Source organism: Peromyscus maniculatus, chromosome 23, assembly GCF_049852395.1.
Source record: "Peromyscus maniculatus bairdii isolate BWxNUB_F1_BW_parent chromosome 23, HU_Pman_BW_mat_3.1, whole genome shotgun sequence".
Classification (NCBI taxonomy): Eukaryota; Metazoa; Chordata; class Mammalia; order Rodentia; family Cricetidae; genus Peromyscus; species Peromyscus maniculatus.
Window position 1 is genome coordinate 26,275,230 of NC_134874.1, and position 22,065 is coordinate 26,297,294.

General features: G+C 52.7%; 1 protein-coding gene and 1 non-coding gene across 3 annotated transcripts in view; both read right to left on the minus strand.

Annotated features, from left to right (window-relative positions):
- The window catches only part of Limk1 (LIM domain kinase 1), a 31,643-nt gene that overhangs the window by 2,068 nt on the left and 7,510 nt on the right, over positions 1 to 22,065 (minus strand). Inside the window, exons 1-12 of one of the 2 annotated variants that reach the window (XM_042267747.2) lie at positions 20,204 to 20,910; positions 15,177 to 15,315; positions 14,862 to 14,971; positions 12,655 to 12,861; positions 11,658 to 11,763; positions 11,379 to 11,545; positions 8,356 to 8,530; positions 7,754 to 7,840; positions 6,609 to 6,740; positions 4,728 to 4,787; positions 4,408 to 4,473; positions 2,065 to 2,221 (exon numbers count right to left, since the gene is read on the minus strand). In XM_042267747.2, the coding sequence (XP_042123681.1) occupies positions 2,065 to 2,221; positions 4,408 to 4,473; positions 4,728 to 4,787; positions 6,609 to 6,740; positions 7,754 to 7,840; positions 8,356 to 8,530; positions 11,379 to 11,545; positions 11,658 to 11,763; positions 12,655 to 12,861; positions 14,862 to 14,971; positions 15,177 to 15,315; positions 20,204 to 20,253 (1,456 nt within the window). In that variant the 5' untranslated portion in view covers positions 20,254 to 20,910. Of the gene's footprint in view, positions 1 to 2,064; positions 2,222 to 4,407; positions 4,474 to 4,727; positions 4,788 to 6,608; positions 6,741 to 7,753; positions 7,841 to 8,355; positions 8,531 to 11,378; positions 11,546 to 11,657; positions 11,764 to 12,654; positions 12,862 to 14,861; positions 14,972 to 15,176; positions 15,316 to 20,203; positions 20,911 to 22,065 lie in introns of those variants that run through there. The other variant, XM_006971320.4, reaches the window with a different exon arrangement.
- Trnas-cga (transfer RNA serine (anticodon CGA)) lies at positions 7,548 to 7,621 on the minus strand. The gene has a single exon. It is a non-coding gene; the product is annotated as a tRNA-Ser (tRNA).

Consider the following 22,065-nt stretch of genomic DNA (forward strand, 5'->3'; position numbering starts at 1 on the left):
GCTTGAGTAGCATGAATGAAGCCCTGGGTTCCATCCCTAGCGAGGCATAAGCAGGGCATGGTGGTGCATGAAGCCAGCCCGAGCTGTATGAGACCCTGCCTCAAAACAACAAAAACCAAACCCAAACCAAAAGAAAATCAAGGGCCCCCCAGCTCCACCGGGTCTGACAGAATGCTGGGACCTCAGAGAAGAAGCAGTTGTAAGCCTGCCTGGTGAACGAACACCTGCTGCGTGACTCTGGCCACATCATAAAGACGTCTCCAATCTCTGGTGCATACGGATGGAATTTCATTGGGAAAAGGTCTTGGAGAGGAGCGGGGTGCAGGCGGACAGTGGGGGCTCAGCATTGGGGGCATTGAAGAAGAAATCGGGGAAAGAAGTTTTGAGGATGTGTGGACGTTAGTGTCGTGGGATGAGACACCTGGTTCTGCCTGGGGCCTAAATGCTATCTCAAATACCCGTTTTCTTTTCTCTTTTAAATTTTTTGGATTTATTTTTATGTGTATGAATGTTTTGTCTACACGTGTGCATGTGTACCACACGTGTGCCCGGTGCCTGTGGAGGTCAGAAGTCATGGGATTCCTTGGAACTGTTGTCACAGAGGGTTAGGAGCCGCCATGTACGTGCTGGGAACCGAACCTGGTCCTCTTCAGAGCAACCAGTGCTCTTAACCACTGAGCCACCACAGCCTATTCGTTTTGTTTTTATATTTATTTTATTTTGTTTTTCGAGACAGGGTTTCTCTGTGTAGATTTGCGCCTTTCCTGGAACTCACTTGGTAGCCCAGGCTGGCCTCGAACTCACAGAGATCCACCTGGCTCTGCTCCAGAGTGCTGGGATTAAAGGCATGTGCCACCACCGCCCGGCACTTGTTTTGTTTTTAGACAGGGTTTCACTCTTCAGCCCTAGCTGGACTGGAACTCCCCATGATCAGGAAGGCTGGCCTTAAACTCATAGAGATCCACCTGCTTCTGCCTCCCAAGTGCTAGGATAGAAGATGTTCACCAGCATATGCTAGTTCTTTTGGTGTTTCGAGATAGGGCCTCACTCTAGTGCAGGCTAGACTGAGACTCACTATGTAGCCCAAAACGGCCTGGAACTCAGAACAATCTTTCTGCTCCCATCACTCAAGTGCTAGGATTATAGATATGAGCCACCACACCTGGCTTATGCGGTGCTGGGGATGGAACCCAGGATAGACAAGCACTCTATCAACTGAGCCCCACTTCCAGCCCCATAAACACTTGAAAAAAAAAAAAAAAAGACAAAGCCTGGAGGGGATGGTGGTGCACAGCTTTAATCCCAGCACTCGGGAGGCAGAGGCAGGCAGATCTCTGTGAGTTCAAGGCCAGCCTGGTCTCTAGAGTGAGTTCTAGGTCAGCCAGGACTACATAACAGAGAGGGCCTAGCTCAAAAATAAAACAAAACAAAAACCAACAACATCCAAAACATCAAACAAGAGGAAAGCCAGACAAGCAGGTGGTGCTTACCTATAATCCCAGCACTTTGGGCAGAGTGCTTATCCAGCACATATGAAGCCCTGGATCCTACCCAGCACCCCATAAACTGAGCGTGGTGGCTCATTCCTATAATCCCAACACTGGTGGAAGAGGCAGGAAGATCAGGAATGCAAGGTCATCCTTGGCTACAAAGTGAGTTCGAGGCTAACCTGTGTTAAATGAGACCTGGTCTAAAAAATGGTCAGGTGTGATGGTGCATGAATCCCAGGACAGTCAGGGCTGCAGAGTGAGACCTTGCCTCAAAAATAATAAAATGAAAGAAAGAAAAATGGTCTACTAGATGTGTCACCTGACAATGTTGAGCCACACACTGTGAAAACCAATCCAAACACCTACCCAACACTAACGTGGGCAGCAACGTAAAGATGAGGCAGAGGGAGGTGGTCACAGGTCCAGAAAGCCCCCAGGGAGAAGTTGGCCCCAGTCCAGTAGGAGGGAAGGAACACAAGTGAATTTGGGACCCAGGGGAAGCCAAGGGGAGGAGAGGCCAGGATGGGGGGTAGCTGCTGCCCCTCCTCCTGGGAGTCCTAGAGCAAACACTCACCGTTGATCATCTCCGGTGCCATCCAGTAGGGGTTGCCCACCACTGTGTACCGCTTCTTGCGGTCCGGCTTCTTGAGGCTGCGCAAGTCTTCAGACTGAGTCTTCTCATCGACCATGAGCCGAGCCAGCCCAAAGTCGGCCACCACCACGTTCTTGTTCTGAAAATTTCGTAAGACCTGGTCCTCACCCTGTCTGCATCTCCTATCATCCACAGATGACACAGAGAATACACCCCAGACACCCAGGGACCTCCCTCTGTCCCAATGCAAACAGCTGCCTGAAATTTCTAGTTTCCAGTGAGAAGTGGGAGGTGTGGTTCAGAGGTAAAGTACCTGCCTAGGATCCCCCAGTGAGGGGCTGGGGTGTGACTCAGTGGTAGAGCCCCTGCCTAGAATCCCCCAGTGAGGGGCTGACGGCGTGACTTGGTGGTAGAGCACCTGCCTAGCATGCTCAACATCCTAAATTCCATCTCTAGAACGAAGATCATCAAAACCCCTTGACCAACCTATCACCTGGCATCTCAGCAGAGGCGATGGAGCCCCAGCAGGCACCATTCCCCTCAGGCCACATCAAAATGGGTGTGGAATGTGTGTTCAGTCCCTTACCCACATTCTGTCCTTGAAGCTTTCTTCAGGTGACTGTCGGGTGTCACTAGCTGGCCAGCTGAGGGTCTTTCCCTTTGGGGTAGGCCTGGTCCTCTGTGCCCTGACTTCTCTCCCTTTTCAGACTGTTTCCCACTGTTCAAATAGAGTAGCTGACCCTGAGGCTGTAAATGGCATCAGGCCACCAACGACCTAGACACCAGGACCAAGCAGGACCCATGGAGGACTTTCCAGCTCACTTACATGGCACCAATGCCCAGGGTTTTGGGGCTGACCCTTAGAATGTCCCACAGCCAGGAGTTCTCTATCTTGCTGGGACAGCCCCAGCAATTCCTACTGTCCTCTGGGCCGGGTCCTGGGCAGGCTGACAGGGCTAGAGGATTCCAGGAACCTAAAACACCAGAATCAGTCTTGGTTTGATTGGATAATAACTCTGTATTGACTGGTTGGAAGGCCTTGGGCAACACTGTCTTTTTTTTAATGTGTGTGGTATTGGGAATTGAACCCAGGTCCTTGTATATGTTAGGCAAGGGCTCCATTGCTGAGTCATGCCAGCTGCCCCTCACTGGGAGATTCTAGGCAGGTGCTCTACCACTGAGTCACACCCCAGCCCCTCACTGGGGGATTCTAGGCAGGTGCTCTACCACTGAGTCACACCCCAGCCCCTCACTGGGGGATTCTAGGCAGGTGCTCTACCACTGAGCCACACCCCAGCCCCTCACTGGGAGATTCTAGGCAGAGTGCTCTACCACTGAGCCACACCCCAGCCCCTCACTGGGGGATTCTAGGCAAGGGCTCTACCACTGAGCCACACCCCAGCCCCTCACTGGGGGATTCTAGGCAAGGGCTCTACCACTGAGCCATACCCCAGCCCCTCACTGGGGGACTCTAAGCATATATTTTACTCACCTGTGCTTCCAGGACTTTTTTTTTTTTTTTTAAAGATTTTATTTATTTATTTATGTATATGAGTGCTTTATCTGCATGTACAACTTTATGTCAGAGGAGGACATCAGATCCCACTAGAGATGGTTGTGAGTCACCATGTTGTGCTGGGAATTGAACTCAGGACCTCTGGAAGAGCAAGCAGTGCTCTTAACCACTGAGCCATCTCTCCAGCCCTCAGGACTTTTTTTCTTTCACTTTTAAATTTGAGACAGGGTCTTGCTAAATTGTCCAGGCTAGCCCTAACGTGGCTCTGTAGCTGACACAGGACTTGATCCTCCTACCTTAGCCTTTCAGTTCAGATGCTGACCGTGGTACTTTATTATGGGAACAGGACTCTAGGCATCTGCTCCCCGGTTTGGCCTAGGCCTCTACTTTCTGTATACTATCCGGGGAATTCCTTAAACAGCAACATTGAACACACGACCCTCGGCTGACTGCTTCCGTCCTTTGCCCCGACTGCAACGCCCCTGCCGAGCCTCCTCTTCCCGAAGCCTGCCCACACACTGACCTGCAGCTGTCCGTGCTGCCTGGGTAGCCTGTGCTACCTCTACTAGAGGAGGCTCTGTCCAGGCTGCAGTGAAAGCCGGGGCTTTACACTTCGGGTCGGGTTTTCCCTTCATCGATCTGTTAAAGCCTGCACTGCTGGAAGGGCTGAGGGCCGGCGCCATGCTGTAAATGGCCGAGCCAGGACTGCACCCCAGGTCCTCCGGGCTGTTGTGCTGCTCATCCGACCTCTAGCTCCATGAAGCCCTTCTTTCTCCAGCTCCCCCTGCTGCCCAGCCCCGACTGCTCACCTCACGGACCAGACAGTTGTGGGAGTTGAGGTCTCGGTGGATGATGTTCATCGAATGGAGGTAGGCCTGAGGGAATGGGAACATGGCCGTCAGCAGATGCTTGGCCACAGACTCCCCAGCTCAACCCTGACCCTCTGGACGCTCCTGGCCTCCCACCAAGTCTCATCAGCTGATGGACTCCAGGCCCCTGCTCTCCTGCTGAGCTGTCCCGTGTCTTCACTAGGGCATCACAGGTAGTCACCTACATCACGCTGTCACCTCAGAGCTTCCCCGTGGGTTCTGCTCCCACACTCCTCATGGCAGAGTGGCTGGTCACTTACCATCCCTGACGCAATGTCCTTGGCAAAGCTGACCCTCTGACTCCACGGGTACTGGCTGTCCTGGGGACAGGGAAGAATGGCTGGGATGGAGCCCGGGGGGCCACAGGAGTGGGGACGGCTGAGTGAGTCCGGGAACACGTGTGGTAGAGTCTGAAGGTTCCCAAGGTGTTCCTGTACCCACAGCTCCGGCTCATAATTATCTATAAGAGAGAGCCGTGTGTGCACGGCTCCCAGGCAGCCTTTCCTTTGCTTGTCCGTCAGAGGGCAGCTCGGGGAGCCTTCTCTCCTTCCGCCATTTGGGTCCCGGGGATCAAACTCACGTCAATAGGCGGGGGGCAAGCGCCTCTCCCTGAGGAGCTGTCTCACGGGCCCTTGTTCGGATTTGTTTGAGACAGGATATCCTATGTAGCCCAGGCTGGCCTTGACCTTTGATTTTCCTACTTTAGCCTTGGGGCTAGGGTTATAGGCCCCCCAAGGCATCTTTTCTCAACAGAACTGATTTCACACATGACGAGTTCAGGCCTGGTCTCCTGAAGTTCCCAGACTAACTATTCTGAGCAGTAAGCACGTGGCTGTCACTCTCAGTGTCTGCTGGGTGTCTATGCACCTCCAGGACAGACAGTATAAACTATGGCCCATGCATCTGTTACAGGAAACATCGTAGTACCCTATTGAACTTCCTGAATATTCTTTTTAAAATATCATTTATTTTTGCTTTCTTTTTTTGTGTGTGTTATCTGTGTGTATGTGTATATCCGTGTTTTGTGTGTGTGGCATGTGTATGTCCATGTTTGTGTGTGTGTGTGTGTGTGTGGTATGTGTATTTCCATGTTTGTGTGTGTGTGTGTGGTATGTGTACGTCCATGTGTGTGTGTGTGGTATGTGTATGTCCATGTTTTTGTGTGTATGTGGTATGTGTATGTCCATGTTTGTGTGTGTGGGGGGGCAGGAGGTAGATATCAGGTTTCTTCCTTAATTTCCGTCCACAACTAAACATTTGTATCTACTAGGCTCATTCACGTGTGTGCACAGATGTAGGGGTGTGTCCGTGCCACGGTGGTGTGTGACTGAGGACAACGTGTGGGAGGTGGCTCTCTCCTTCCACAGGTGGGTCCTGGAGATTGAACTCAGCCCATCAGGCTTGGCAACAGGCACCTTTACACTCTAGTCATCCTGCGGCTTCTACCTTAGCTTCTTGAGAGACTGTCTAACTGAAGGCAGAGCTCATGGATCTGGGAAGGCTGGCCGGCCAGTGATCCCCAGAGGCCCTCCGTCTAGTGATGGGATAACAGTGTATGCCATCATGCTAGCCTTTTAAGAGGGTCTTCCAGGTTGAACTCAGGTCTCCCCAGCCCCTATTTCAAGTTTTAAAACCAAACTGAACCAACGTTCAGAGTCAGAGCTGAAGGTCCCACAAGCCGCCGGCACCCTCAGCACCAGTGGAGGGGGGAACGGGGCTCTGGCTCTGCCGAGGCTTGGATCTCGTTTTCAAGGCTCAGTCTCGAGCACGGCGCTAGTAGGAAGAGATGGAACTTTTCAGAGGAGAGCGAAGTGGGGAGTTCTCAGGTTACTGGGGGTCACGGCCATGCAAGGGAGAGTGGCATCCTGCCCTCTTCCTCCTCAACCTCCCGTTTTGGTTTTGGTGTGTGTGTATTTAGAAAGGGTCTCACTACGTAGTCCTGGCTGGCATGGAACGTGCTATGTAGACCAGGCCGGCCTGAACTCATTGGGATCCACTGCCTGTTTCCCCAGTGCTGGGATTAAAGAGTGCGCCACTGTACCGGGTTGATGCAGTCCTGGGGACTGAACCTGGGGCCTCACGCAGGCCAGGCCAGCACTCTAGCATCAGAGCCGCCATCCCCAGCCGCCATCCCTGCTCACCATGCTCTTGATGATGCCCCGCAGGGTGCCACCCTTAATGTACTCCGTGATGAAGTTCAGCCGCTTGTCCTTGTATAGCACACCGATGAACTTGAGCACGTTCGGGTGCTCCAGGCACCGCATGACCTTCACCTGGAGGGGTACACACAGCCTGGGCCTGGACCCTGCCCTCCAGCAGGGCACCCAGGCTCCTCTCACCCAGCAAGCCACTATGCCTTCTTCTTTTTTTCTTTTTCTTTTTTTTTTTTTTTTTTTTGGTTTTTCAAGACAGGGTTTCTCTGTGTAGCTTTGCGCCTTTCCTGGGACTCACTTGGTAGTCCAGGCTGGACTCGAACTCACAGAGATCCGCCTGCCTCTGCCTCCCGAGTGCTGGGATTAAAGGCGTGCGCCACCACCGCCCGGCTCTTCTTCTTTTTTTCTTTTGGTTTTTCGGGACAGGGTTTCTCTGTAGCCTTGGCTGTCCTGAAACTAGCTCTGTAGACCAGGCTGGCCTCGAACTCAGAGCTCAGCCTGCCTCTGCCTCCCAGGAGCTGGGATTAAAGACCTGTGCTGCCACTCTCCAGCTGCCTTCTGTTTTCTGAGTGTCACTCATAGCTCAAACTGGTCTTGAACTAGCTATGTGGCCATGGAGGTGCCTGGACTCCTGATCCTCACACCACCATCTCCCGCCCATGGGCTGGGATAACAGGCATGCACCACCAAGGTCAGCTTCTGCATTAGAGCCCAGGGCTTCGTGCATGGTGGGCAAGCCTCTACCCACCCACACCGCCGGCACACAGCTGTTCTGACCGCGGACACTGTCTGTCTGGAGTCAACGGCTCACATAGCCCAGGCTAACTGGGAACCCTCTATGGAGCCCAGGAGTACGCTGACCTCCGATCTTCTTGCCTTCATCTCCCAAGTGCTGGGATTATAGACGTGTACAACCATGCCTGGTAGATGTGGTGCTGGGGATTGAACTCAGGGCCTCATGCTCTCGAGGCAAGCCCTCTACCAACTGAGCTACACCCACAGCTCACGGAGCTCTGTCTTTGCTCAAGCTGCCCTGTTGCCGGTGGGGCCTGAACCCTCTCACCTCTTTCAACCCCTTCTCATTGGGGTGAGGAGTGGACACGTGAGGCACGCGACTGTCCCTCTCCACTGACCTCCTTGAGGAATGTCCTCTGGGTCTCCTCGTCAAAGCGGATGAGCTCCTTCATCACCATCACCTCGCCTGTTTCTCGGTGTGTCACCTATGGTGGGGATATGGAGGCACAAAACTCAGGACCATGTGGGACACAGTGACAGATGCCTGTAACCCTAGCCACTTGGGAGGCTGAGGCAGGAGGATCTCATGTCCAAGGCCAGCCTGGGCTATCTAGTGAGTCTGAGGCAAGCCTGGGAAACTTAGAGAGACCTTGATCTGATACGAAAGTAAAACTAGGCATGCTAGTGCATGAGTGACCCCAGTACTTGGGAGGTGGAAGACAGAAGATCAGGAGTTCAAGGCCATCCCCAGCTACTTAGTGAGTTCAAAGCCAGCTTGAGTTACATGAGACTCTGTCTCTAAAACCAAACCACCAAGTCCTGAGTCTACCCATGTCAAACCTCCTCCCTCTTACTAGCTCAGGGAAATCCAGGAATAGGAGGGGGTAACACTGGGCGGAGAACATAGAATCTCGATGTCCCCTGTTGGATTCCCAGGGGGCAGTGGGAGGGAAGAGGTGGTCAGAGACGTCACCCAGCCTGCCCCTCCCCATTTGCATACCTTGATGGCCTGGCCGAAACAGCCCTTGCCCAACACCTCCCCATGGATGAGGTCAGATGGCCGGAAGATGCGGTGTGGTCGGCAGACCACTCGGAGGGATTCGGAGCGACCCAGGTCCTTGCGGTGGGAGGCTGGTGAGCTGGCACCCGGGGACGTGTCAATACTGCAGCTCCTCCTGGGAAAGGCACATGGGGGCCCAGCGCCATGGGGAGGTGGCACCCAGCTGAGACACTGCCCCTGACTCCTTGCACAAAGCACCATATAAACCAGTCGATGCTCACCCCATCCTGGGAGTAGGTAGGACAGCCCAGTGTCTTGGGGTAGCCACAAAGTTGTCTGCCTGTTAGATGGTGCTGATGGCCTCCTCTGCTTGGTGGCCCGGGCTCAGGTACCCTGCCTGATATGCCCATTGTACTGTGTGTACACAGGTCTGGACAAACAGAGGTGAGGGAGGACATGCCTTTGGCAGTACAACCTCTGAGAATGAGGGCTGTCATTCCAGAAGGCAGCCCCTCAAAAGGCTTCTCCAAGAGTCCTGGAGAGGACCCAGCGTGAGGCAACTAACAGGCTGCCTGATTCCTTTTCTCTGTCCCTCCTCCTACCTGTTCAGGTTCGAGGAGAGAGGACTCATGGCACCTGCTGCCTGCATCACTGCAGGAGACTATCGGCCAAGCCTGACTTGGACATCCCACATCAAACTCCATCCTTACCTTGGGCCATAGCAATCTTTGTGAAACATGCCATTGTGCGGCGACAACCCTTCAGAGGAGACCTCTAGGCATGGAAAAAGGTCCAAAGCCTCCTGGCATAGCTGATGCCCTGTCACCCCCAAAGCCCTCATTATCCCAAGCCAATCACAAGCTGCTCCATGAACTTAAGATGCTAGTCTGTGTCCTACTTTCTCCAAAGCTTCGAGTGAGCCTTCATTATTAAAGCACTAATTAAAAAACAAACAAACAAAAACGGAAGAAAACTAGAAATCAGCTGGCTATGGTCAAACATACTTGCAATTCTCAGTACTTAAGAGGCAGAGGCAGGAAGATCACAAGTTCAAAGCCAGCTTGGGCTATGTATGAAACAAAACACATAAACAAACTAAAAACCATCCAACAAGCAAACAAACTAGAGAGAAAGTAAAAGCTAGAAACCATTGTAGTACATTGTAGTTCTCATGGTATTTTTGTGTGTGTGCTGTATGTATGCATTCATGTGAGTGTGCACGTATATTTGAGCATGAGCATGTGGAGGTCATATGTTGATATCAGGTATTTTCCTTAATCACTCTTCACCTTTTCTTTTTTTTTTTTTTAAGGTTTTTTCAAGACAGGGTTTCTCTGTGGTAGCTTTGCGCCTTTCCTGGAACTCACTTTTGTAGCCCAGGCTGGCCTCGAACTCAGAGATCCGCCTGTCTCTGCCTCCCAAGTGCTAGGATTAAAGGCGTGCGCCACCACCGCCCAGCTAACTCTTCACCTATTTTTAAGATTTATTATTTTTAATTATCTGTATGAGTTTTTTTTATCTATGTGTAGGTTTGTGCATGTGAGCACCATGCTTGTGGAGGCCAGAAAAAGACATCAGACCCTTGGAACTGGTAGAGGTGAGCCACCCAAAGTGGGTGCTGGGAACCAAACTCTGAACCTTTGCAATAATGTACACATTCTTAAGCTCCCCTCACCCCCAAGACAGGGTCTCACTCTGTAGACTAGGCTGGTCTGGAACTCAGAGGTCTACCGGCCTCTGCCTTTGCCCTGAGTGCTGGGATTAAAGGTGTGCACCCTACTACCTAGCACACTCTTAACTCTTAACTGCTGATCTGTCTCTCCAGCCTGTACTTTTGAGACAGGGTGTGGGGTTACAGGTGGGTGGCTTTTTACACAGTGCTGCTGGGATCTGAACTGAGGTCCTCATGCTTACCTGCCAAGCGCTCCTACCTATGGAGCCATCTATCAGCACCATCTCATTGGATGCCCAGAAAGAACAGCAAAAATGCACAAGAAGCTGATAGATAAGAACAATGGGCCACGTATTTTAATGGCACAGTATGTACATTGCTACCAAGCCAGTGATAGGGATGGAATTTGTATGAATTCTATTTATATTAATGCAACTATTTTTTAAAAATTCAAGAGTTGGCACATCAAAGTGATAAAATATGTTTTTTTTTCTCATTTATTTTTAATAAATAGGGTCTCATGTAGTCCAGGCTGGCCTCCAACTCACTAGGAAGCCAAGGATGACCTTGAACTTCTGATCTTCCTGCTTCTACCTCCTGAGTGATGGGATTACGGGATGTGCCGCCATGCTGGGCTCATGTGGTGCTGGGGATGGAACAAACCCATGGCTTTGTGCTAGGTGAGCACTCTGCCTACTGCCCAGCCTTAAAATTGTTTGATTTTTTTTTTTGAGACAGGATTTCCTCTGTGTAGCCCTGGCTGTCCTGGAACTGAGAAATCCTCCTGCCTCTGCCTCCTGAGTGCTGGGATTAAAGGTGTGGGCCACCACCGCCAGCCTGAAGTGTGTTTTATCTACGACGCTTGCTCCTCACTGATCCCTCCCTGTTACTGTGCCTACAGAAAAGTGTGCCGAAAACCGCCTTCCCTTTAAACACTTTAGAACTAGAGAGAGGGCCTGCGAGACGGCTCAGTGGGTAACGGCACACGCCACACCAACCTTGACAACCTGAGTTCGATCCCCTGGACACGGGGCAGGAGCCCTGACTGATTCCTGCAAGATGTCCTCTGACTTCCACACGGGCGCTGCTGCGGCATTCTCACTCCCCATCTCTGTGCCCCTCCCCCACAAAGTAAGACTTAATCAATGCAAAAAAAAAAAAAACTAGAGTGGAAGAACAGAAGATGCGGGTGTGCCGGGGACAGAGTCTAACTTCCAGCGGGGGCGCTGTCCACCGTGTCCTCTTTCCTACTATCCTCCCATCTTTTACAATCCCTACACCACAATGCTGGTGGAGAGGAAGGGATGAAAGAGCACCAGAATAATGTCTGCAGCAGTAAAGGTTGACTTACAAGACAGGTTTCTGCCGGGCGGAGCTGCCTGCCTGGCCGCTGGGAGCGTGCACTGGGGAGGGCAGGGGGCTGGGCTCCGACCCCGGCCCGTGGCCCAGTAAGTCATGGGGGTCGTGCTCGAGGGTCAGCTGGAGCAGGCGGCTAGTCTCCTGGATCAGCAGGTCGATCTGGGGACAGGTGAGTGGGCAGGTGAGTCTTTTGAGGGGCGGAAGGGCTTAGGCGTGAAGGCTCTCCCTCCGTCACTCCATCTGCCCCGGCCTTGGGTCCCTGGGGTCCTACCTCGTCCAGCGGCACATTCCGGATGGGCGTGCCATTGATTTCCAAGATGCGGTCTCCAACGTGGATGGAATTCTTCACATCTGGGCTCATGCAGCCAGGGTCCACCCTGGGGATAAACCAGTGGTTAGACTGGTTCCCCTCCCACCGGTGCCCTTCAGTGCCAATAGAAAACCAAAAGCCAAGATGACCAGACATGGTGAGGAGGGAAACGATTCCACCTTAGGTGAAAATCGCAGCACACTGGCTTTTGGTTGTCACCTTTAACAAAACTGAAAAGATTTCACATGCGTGTTTTGCCTGCATATATGTCTATACACCACCTGGTAGCCACAAGGGTGTCGGATCCTCTGGAGGTGCAGTTACAGATGGTTATGAGCCACCAGGTGGGCACTGGGAACCAAACCCTGGTTCTCTGCAAGAGGAGCCAGTGCTCTTAAGTGCTGAGCCACCTCTCCAGCCCCAGTTTTACCTTTTTTTCTTTTCTTTTCCTCGAGACAGGGTTTCTCTGTGTAGTTTTGGTGCCTGACCTGGATCTCGCTCTATAGACCAGGCTGTCCTCGAACTCACAGAGATCTGCCTGGCTCTGCCTCCTGAGTGCTGGGATTAAAGGCGTGCGCCACCACCGCCCAGCCCAGTTTTCTATTTGTTTCTTTAGTGTGTGTGTGTGTAAGTCAGAGGACAGCTTGCAGGAGCTGGTTCTTTCCTTCTACCATGTGGGAGCCGGGAACTGAACTCATGCTGTCAGGCTTGACAGCCCCTGGTTTTTGTAAAGTGGGTTCTGGGGGACTGATCTCAGTTCCTCATGTTTCCAGTACCTGGGTGTTCTGGGCCAGAATAAACACACTCAATGGCTGTGGACTGAACCCTCTGGAATGGTGAGCTAAGATCAATCTTAGGTTGTGTGTGTCGGGCATTTTGTTATAGCAACAAAAAGCTAACTAATACGACCAGGTTGCTACAACAGAGCCTCAGCCAGTGTGGATGCCCACTCGCTCACCCTTGGACTCGGACTGTATGTGAGTGCTCTGTGCCACAGCCTGGTGGGCCATGAGGGGGGTCGATGGAGACAGACAGGCCTCGTTTGCCATGAGCGGAGGCTGGGATGGACACTAGGGTGACTGTGTGGGGTAGGTGGGAGCCGGGCGAGTCAGGCAGGATCTGTTCGATGACTGGAGTTACCACAGTCTGGTAGTAGCAGTGGCCGCTGTGAAGGTCGTCGGCAGAGTGGATCCGAAGGTGGGGGAAGAAAAGAGAATCAGGGAGAAGTCAGTCAGGTTTCTCCTCATCAGGCTTCTCACTCTCCCCACACCCTCTCCCCCAGCAAAGTGGTGGGACTCAGGGTAGGACTGGGTATACCCAGTTGTCTCAGCCCTCCCAGCTCTGGGTCTCAGTTATTACAGTTAAAAAAAATTATTTTTTCAAAATTACATATATTTAGGTGTGTGTTTGCTCAAGTATGTGTGTGCTAAACTCTCTCTGTGTGTGTGTGTGTGTGTGTGTGTGTGTGTGTGTGTGTGTGTGTATGGGGGGTGCTAAAGGACAGTTTGCAGGAACTGTCAGCTCTCTCCTTTCATCATGTGGGTGTGGAGATAGGATTCAGGTCATTAGGCTTGGCAGCAAGCACCTTTACACACTGAGCCATCTCGCTGGCCCCATTCGGGCTGTCTGTTCTGTGATGTTGTCAGATGGCCAAGATAAGGCGAGGCCCTTGGGGATACATCTCATTGGGAGGAAGTCATTAAAAACCCATTTGGGATCAGGTCCTGTTGTTCTCAAATCCAGCCTTGTTGGTGTTTCATAACAGAGAATTTGTCTGTTTTTTTTGTCCCTGGCTTTGGGGAGAAAGACTTGAAGTCCTTGGAACAGGGGGATCTTTGTTATTTATGAGCCCCTTGGAGAATGCTTGAGTCTATGCAAATGAGATGAGTCAGATCAGGGCTGGTCCCACAAAGACCGACCATGAGTGAAGGGTTGGGGCTTCTAGCCAGCCTGGTTCCCCAGGAGCAGGCTAGAGACAGAGTTTAATCATGTGGCCAGATGACTTATAAGGAAACCTCAATGAAATGCTGGACCTCAGTGTGGCATCCTGGTTAGTAAACATAAGATGAGGTGGGGGAGAGATGGGAGGCCTCCTCACTTGGTGGCTTCCAAGCTGTGTCCTTCACAATGCAACTGTGATCCAAAGCACAGCACCATCTGGAGCTCTGTGAGTCATTCAGCAAATTATCAAACTTGGGGTCACTGGATTGGAAGTCAGTTGCTTTAAGTATGTGAGGGCCCTGGGGGTGCCTGAGTGTGCAGCTGGTGTCTGGAGCAGGAACAGACCTGCTGGTGATGGTATCTGATGCTGGTAGGGTCTGTGCCAGCTCTGTGGCTAGAGCCAGAACCATACTGCAGAGGCAGAGGGAAGAGAGCTGGTGGTGGGGTACTCTGGTTTCTGTCGTTTTCTTTTTCCTTTTTGTAGTAATGAGAGCTGAATCTAGAGCCTTACATATAATACTGAAGCCCTCAATGGGGGATTCTAGGCAGGGGCTCTACCACTGAGCCACACCCCAGCCCCTCACTGGGGGATTCTAGGCAGGGGCTCTACCACTGAGCCACACCCCAGCCCCTCACTGGAGGATTCTAGGCAGGGGCTCTACCACTGAGCCACACCCCAGCCCCTCACTGGGGGATTCTAGGCTGGGGCTCTACCACTGAGCCACACCCCAGCCCCTCACTGGAGGATTCTAGGCAGGGGCTCTACCACTGAGCCACACCCCAGCCACTCACTGGGGGATTCTAGGCAGGAGCTCTACCACTGAGCCACACCCCAGCCCCTCACTGGAGGATTCTAGGCAGAGGCTCTACCATTGAGCCACACCCCAACCCCTCACTGGGGGACTCTAGGTAGGTGCTCTACCACTGAGCCACACCCCAGCCCCTCACTGGAGGATTCTAGGCAGAGGCTCTACCACTGAGCCACACCCCAGCTGTCTTTTTACTTTTTGAGACTGGGTCTCACTAAGTTGCCCAGACTGGCCTAGAACTACAATCCTCTTTCATTAGTTGCCAGGTGCTGCAATTTTTGCCATTTCTACATGGTAGCAGGGAGCTATAGTACCCGCCCTCTCCTATTTTACCATGTGGAAATAAAAGCTTGAGTGTGGGCAGCCCTGGGGACAGGTGCAGGCTCCTAGGCTCGAAGAAGCCCCCGGTACTCACCAGTACAGCTTAGAGTGCTCCACCAGTGTGTAGGTGTCCCCATCGCCGATGAAGGTTCCACAGGTGAGGCAGATGAAGCACTCGGGGTGGTACTTCAGCTCCCCGGCCACCTGTAGGTGTGGGGGGAGGGGGAGAAGGGGACACAACACAGCTTAGTGGTGCCTGCAGGGCAGCCTGGACAGAGTCTGCTGGACAGACAGAGGACTCAAAGATCTGAACAGATGAAGTTATGGTCTCAGAACGCACAGGGGATGATGGCAGGGAGAGATTGCACGCGCTTCTCAAGAGGCAGGCAGGCAGGGGAAGGTGGCTCACCATGACCAGCCCTTTGGTGATGTGTTCGGAGCACCCGTGGCAAGACTCGCCATAGCGGGCCCAGTAGTCCTTCTTGCAGAAGAGCTGTCCATCCTTCTCATAGTACTGGTGTGAAAGGGAGGCGCTACACTCACAACACCTGGGTAGAGAGGGGCGGAGCTGAGGATGGCCACACCCACTCTGCCCAGCTCTAATTTTTTTATTTTTATTTTTTAAACCTCTTTTTACTCATGGATGTGTGCCTGTTTAGTTCATCTTGTGTGTACTGCGCTTGAGGAGACCAGGGAAGGACACCAGATACCTGCTGGAATATAATATACTTCTGCTCCGTAAAAGCAGCAAGTATTCTTGACCCTGGAGCCATCTCTCTAGTCCCCATATACAGGTATTTCGCTTTGGATTTTGCTTTTAAAAATTAAAATAAATTAGGGGCTGGGGCATGTGTTTTTGTTGGTGGAGAGCTTGCCTAGCATACATAAAGTCTTGTCTCAAAAAAAAATTAAACAAATGAAAAAGAAAGAAAGAAAAAAAAAACTAGAGAAAGGCAGCTAGGTGTGGAGGCACAGGCAGGTCTGTAACTTCAGCAGCTGGGAGGCTGAGGTGGGATTTTGAGTTACAGTTAGCATGGGCTACACGGTGAGACCACATCTCTCTCTCTCTCTCTCTCTCTCTCTCTCTCTCTCTCTCTCTCTCTCTCTCTCTCTCACACACACACACACACACACACACACACACACACACACACACAGAATTATATTGGGCTAATGTACTTATCTGTCACCCCAGCACTCAAGACACAGTGTCAGGAAGATTAGGAGGTCAAGGTCACGGTTGGTTACATACCCTAGAGTGAGTTCCAGGCCAGCATGGAACATGAAATACCGTCTTGAAAGTAAAAGGTGGGGCTGGAGAGATGGCTCAGCAGTTAAGAGCACTGTTCTTCCAGAGGACCTGGGTTCAATTGCTAGCACTCAGATGGCGGCTCACAACCATCTCTAACACCAGTTCCAGGGGGTCTGACATCCTCTCCCGGCCTTTGTGGGTACCAGGAACACACATATATGTGAGCAAAACACTCATACACATAAAATAAAATAAACACTGAAAACGATAAAGGAAAGGAATGTGAGTTTGAGGCTAGCCTGGGGTACATGATGAGTTCCAGACCTTTCTCCAATTTAATTAATTAATTTTAGAAAATTTAAAAAGTAAAAGAAAATAAGAAAACCACAATTTGAAAAAGCTGTACCTGTGAACACAAGTAGCCTATATTGCAATCCAGAGCTTAGATTGGGAGACAAGGGATAGAATTAGACCCGTACATTGCTTTTTTTTTTAATTATTACTAACAGCTGTGCACAGTTGTACACACCTTTGATCTCACTACTTGGAGGCAGAGACGGATGGGTCTCTGAGTTTGAAGCCAGTCTTGGTCTACACAGCCTGTCCCAGGACAGCCAGCATTACATGGTAAGACCCTACTTGCCTCAACTATTTTAAGCGTATGTGTGGGTATGAGCCTCAGTGTATATGCAGAGGCCATAGGAGGACTCTGAGGAATCAGTTCTTTCCTTGGACTCTTACGTAAGTTCTGGGGCTTGAACTCAGCTCCTCAGGCTTGTGGGACAAACCTCTTTAACAGCTGAGTCATCCAGCTGCTTCATCCTGTACAGCTTTTCACTTTTTTGGCTTTTGGAGACAGGGTCTCTCTCTAGCCCTGGCTGTCCTAAGACTTTCTATGTAGATGAAGAGTGCCTCGAACTCACAGAGACCTGCTTGCTTCTTCCTCCTTAGCACTGGGATTAAAGGTGTCACCGTGCCCGGCTTCCTCTATAGCTTTTCAGCGCACAGCCTGTCAATCATCTATTTCAGTTCTGCCTAGATGGCTGCAGGATCTGGCTCACCTGAGAGCCCAGAGGTGAGAGCAGCTTCTAATCCCAGCCTGGCTCCTGTCATGCAAAGAAGATGGCTCAGAAGGAAGGTGACTTGTTCTTGGTCACCAGCCTGGTGGATGGAGGAACAGAGGCCGGGAACATGGAGAGCGTGGAGCAGACCACAGGCCGTGAAGCTAACAGACCTGTGGGCTTTCTCCTCCACCCTGCTCCAGCAGGGCAGGGGTCTATGATCCTTAGAGCTGGGAGACCTGAATGTCAGCCCCTTCCTGCATGTGGGAGGCAGAAGCAGGTGGATCTATGGGCATCCAAGACCAGCCTGCAGGCCAGTCAGGGCACTGGGAAAATACCAGCTCAAAACAAAAAGGAAAATAAAAACCAAACCAAACCAAATCCTCAGAGGGAGATGAGTTATGAAGGCAACTTGCCCAAGTTCTCACCCATGAGCACAGGCTGCTCTGTCTCATTAAGGTATAAGGTAGGTACTGGGCTCAGGATGCAGAGACAGGATTTTGCCAGCAAGGATGCAGGATGCTGAAGCTTCCCAAAGCCTTCACGAGAATGCCCAGGGATCAGCTCAGTTCTTACCATTAAATCTATGAACCCATCCTCCCTCAGGCAACCAGCCCAGGGTCATCAAAGCTAGCAGTCCATCTTAGCCTAAGAAGACAACCAGGGAGGCTGGGGTTGGGGCTGAGAGGCAGATGGGGGGGGTGTCTTTGCCAGTAAACTAGGTGCCTGGTTTCTCCTGGTCAAGCATCTTGGTGGGACAGGGACTCTCCTGTGAGCCTGTGGGGATCTGGAGAGCTGACCGTAGGGTTCTCTGTGCCGAGATATGCCTGGGCCAGAATGCACACCTGAGCAGAGGACAGGCAGACCATGCAGCGGGCTCTGCTTATGAGTCACATGGGGCCTGGAGGAGCTGGGCTCTGCTGGGGACCAATGCAGGAGAGAATAGGTGGGTGAGACTGTTCACTCCCTTCCCCCCACATTAGTCTGGAACTGAGAACGGGACAAGGAGGAGATCTGTACACTAGCTGGTGGGACACTGTTCCTTTAAGAAGAGCCCAGCTTGTTTCACATTGTCTGGGTGCCTGGCCTGCAGGGAGGGGCCCAGGCAGGGAAGCACAAAATGTCAGAACTCAGTTGTAAGAGGGTGGGGATGTTCTCAGGAAAGGGGCCTGATGAGGTGTCCCTGGGGGAGTCAGGGAGCAGAGGAGGAGAGGCTGGGTGTAGGGCAGGCATCATGACGTCATGCCTACTGTCCCAACTCTCCTGGCAACAGTCCAAGGCAGCCTGGAAGAGGGGAGGGGCCGTGCACTGCTGGGAGACTGGGCAGTGGGAGGAGGCTCAAATGCAGGGCCCCCGGCACACCCCACGTGGGGTCTTTAAACCTAACAGAAGACGCCATGAAAAGGACCCCAAAGTGTGAAGAGGCAGCAGGGATCCTATCCTTTCAGGAAGACTCCCAGTCCTACCCTATCAGTGGCTTGCTTCCTGTCCCACGCCTGGGTCACAGGAGTGTCACAGGGGTCTGCTCATCACTCCCCAGTGTCACGCCGCAGGAAGCAGGGCCTCTGCGTGCCCGCTCTCCCTGTGGGTGTGGGCTCAGGAGCTGCTACATCCCACTCTGGGAGAGAAAGCTCTTAAGTTCATCTAGAAGGAAACTCCCGACTCCTCCTCCACCCACTCATTCATCACAGACATCCTCTCAGCAGCCGCAGCAGAGCAACTTGACCACGGCTTGCTCACGAGCTCCGCTCTGCTCACAAGCTCTGCATACCCCTACCAGGTCACTACTTCCTCGAAGCCTCTCAGCCCCCACTGCTACCCAGCAGCAGCACTACAGACAGCCCCTGCAAACAGACTCTCAGGAGAGGCTCAGCCTACCTACCCAGCACCCTCAGCACTGCTTGGGTTCCTCTCTGTAGTCTGTATGACCCGCCCCCCACATCCACCTTCACCCTCTATTGAGAGAGGGTCTCAAATAGCACAGGCTGGCTTTGAACTCACTGTGTAGATAGAAGAGGATGACCTCGAACGCCTGATCCCACTTCTACCACGTGAGTGCTGGGATTACCCGTGCTGAAGATGGAACCCAAGGATTCATGCAAAGCCAGGCCAACACTCTACTGACTGAGCTCCGTTCCCAGCCTGACCCTGAGTTCCCCCTCCTTCTGCCTCTACCTCTCCAATGCTGGGATGACAGGTGTGTTCCACCATGCTTGGCCTATGTCTCTGTTTAGATCGGCTAAGGCTTCACTTGGGCTCAGGATGTGGGCGCATACAGTGGTGTGGTGGCTGGCCCTGGGCTTCAAAGACCTTTGCTGACGGAAGGCACAAAGGAGCTTCTGACCTTGTCCAGCCCCTTAGGCCTCAGCCTGCATCCTGCATCCCGACAGGAGCCGAGGAGGGAGGAGGAAGAGCTACCAGCTTGGTTCTCCACAAAGCATTTTGAGATGGACTGGGCATGTGGCTCAGTCGGTAGAGTGCTCGCTTCGCAATCAGAAAGCCCCGGGTTCCATCCCCAGCACCATGTAACAGTGGAGGTGGTGGTGCAGGCCTGCAATCCCAGGACTTGGGAGGCAGAGGCAGGAGGCAGGGGGTTGAGGTCATTCTGGGCTACCTGGCCAATTTGAGGTTAGCCTAGGATAGATGAGATCCTATCTCAAAAAGAGCCCTCCATGTCAAGAGAGGTAGGTACATCAGGTAGCAGACAGGGCCTAGAGCTGGCCCAGGGCCAGCCAGGTAGAACTCCTAAAGAGACGGTCCCCTGGCTTTTTCTGGCAGAGCCAGGCTGGGGCAGGAGAGGAGAGGACCCTGGGGGAGAAAACAGATGTGGGGCTATGGGGCAAGGGAGGCTGGTCTAGGTGTCACAGTGGCAGGCATGAAGTTCCTCCCTCCTCATTCCAGGACACCAGGGACAAACGGTAAGCAGCTGGGAGGCCAGGTACCAGATGGTCCAAAAGCTCAGCCATGGCCTGTTTCCTCCATAGCCGGCAGACCTGAACAGAGTTTCAGTTCTGCCCCACAGCCATCCCCAAGATGGGCCTGTTCTTTAGTCCCCTCCACCTCCAACCCCAGCCTCTTTAAGCCAGGGACCCAGGACAGGTGGGGAAGGGGCTTTCCACTTACTTAGCCCCTCGGAGGCAGCGGACTCTTCTCAGGGCCGAGGCTGGCAGCATCCTCTGCAGCTACAGCAGGGGGCTCTGGAGGCCTGTGGGAGCCCATGGGTGGCCTGGCCAGAGCTTCCCCATCCTGCCGCAGGGACTCAGGATTGGAGGCTGCAGGGGGTAGGGCCTGTGTGGCCACACCACAGGGGAGGAGACAGCAGGGTGGTGAGGAAGGCCTCTTTCTTGGTCTGTGACAGGAAGCAGCCAAACTGCTTTCTGCTTGGGCTTCGGTGGAGGGAGAGAGGGGGGATCTAGCTCTAATCAGGCAGAGGTCAGCAAGGAGGGGTCTCCACTCGGACTGTAGGCAGAGGGGTAGGCAGGGGAGGATCCAGGCCCTGATCATAGGTAGGGAGTTGGAAAAGGGGGGATCGAGGTTAGGACTACAGGCAGAGAAGTGAGGAGGAATGGCTGTGACCCCAGGAAAGAGGCAGGGAGAAGGGACCTAGGCTCTGACTCTAAGAAAAAAGGTTGGGAGGGAGGGAACTAGGCTCTGACTTTGCCGCTCCCCCAGCAAAGAAGGTGGGAAGGGCTCTGACTACAGAGAGGGAGAGGGGATGTAGGCGTTGACACCAATTAGGGAGGCAGAGAAGGATCTAAGGTCTAACCGCACTACTCTCCTAGCCTGCTGTATCTGGAGAAAGGTATCCTGCGTGCTCCTTGGCCTCCTCCTGAACAAAGACACTGAGGGCTTGGGCCTCTCTAGGGACATGGCAAGCACCAGAGTAGCTGCCTCTTCCGGTGCTGTCCCCAAGGGAACAGAGGCCAGCTTCCCATGGTTAGCTCAGCCTCCTTACACGGGAGGTTCCTTGAATGAGAGCTTTCTCCCGGCTGAGGCTACATGACCAGCCCACGGCTCATTCACGATTCCTCGCTCAGGGCTACCCCACCCAGCCTCCAGGGAGATCACCCAGGCTACAATGTCTCTAGGAATTGTGCACGGAAGGCTTTTGGGAAAAGGACCCTGCCGGCACAGCATACAGAAGCAGCAGCTGGGTCCCCGAAGTCTGGACCACTGGCCTGTCTCTAATCTTCTGGGAGGCAGAGCCAACAAGAAGTGTGGTGGCAGGGCATAGACAGGGCCCTGGGTAATGATAAACCCCAGTGCTAATGCTCTTATGCCCTGTACTGTCTACAGAGAGCATCTTCAGACAGCATGTGTCCTGGCTCAGCAGGGCATCTGTCATAGCATCTAAGGTCTTCCCTGGAACACCAGCCTGGGATTTCCTCCAGGTCAAGGGCAGAGACAGTGCAGCGGTACTCAGAGCTCAGATCTGAGGACTCAGAGAAGACGCACAGCCAGGGAACCTTCTGCAAGATTCCTCCAGTTCCCCCTGGACCAGCGGTTCTCAACCTTCCTAATGCTGTGACCCTTTAATACAGTTCCTCATGTGGTGGCCCCCAACCATAAAATTATTTTTGTTGCTATTTCATTTTGCTACTGTTATGAATCATAATGTAAATACATGATGTGCAGGATATCTGATATGTGACCACCAAATGGGGTTGCGACCCACGGGTTGAGAACCACTGCCCTAAGACACACATCGATGCAGCTGGAAGGCTGGGACACAGTACAGCAGTAGGGCTTTTGCCTGGTACTCATGAGGCCCTGGGTTCAGTCCCTCCCTCCCTCCCAAATTAAAACAAATCTTGCTTTGTTGTAAACAAAAACACTTTTCCCCTCAGTCCTGGGGAGTGAGCACACTAGGTAAGGATGGATCTATCACCGATGGATGGCCCCAGATGCCCCCACCTACTTTACATAAACATTAGGGTTGGAGATTTAGCAGAGGGCTTGCCTAGCAAGCCCAAGGCTCTGGGTTT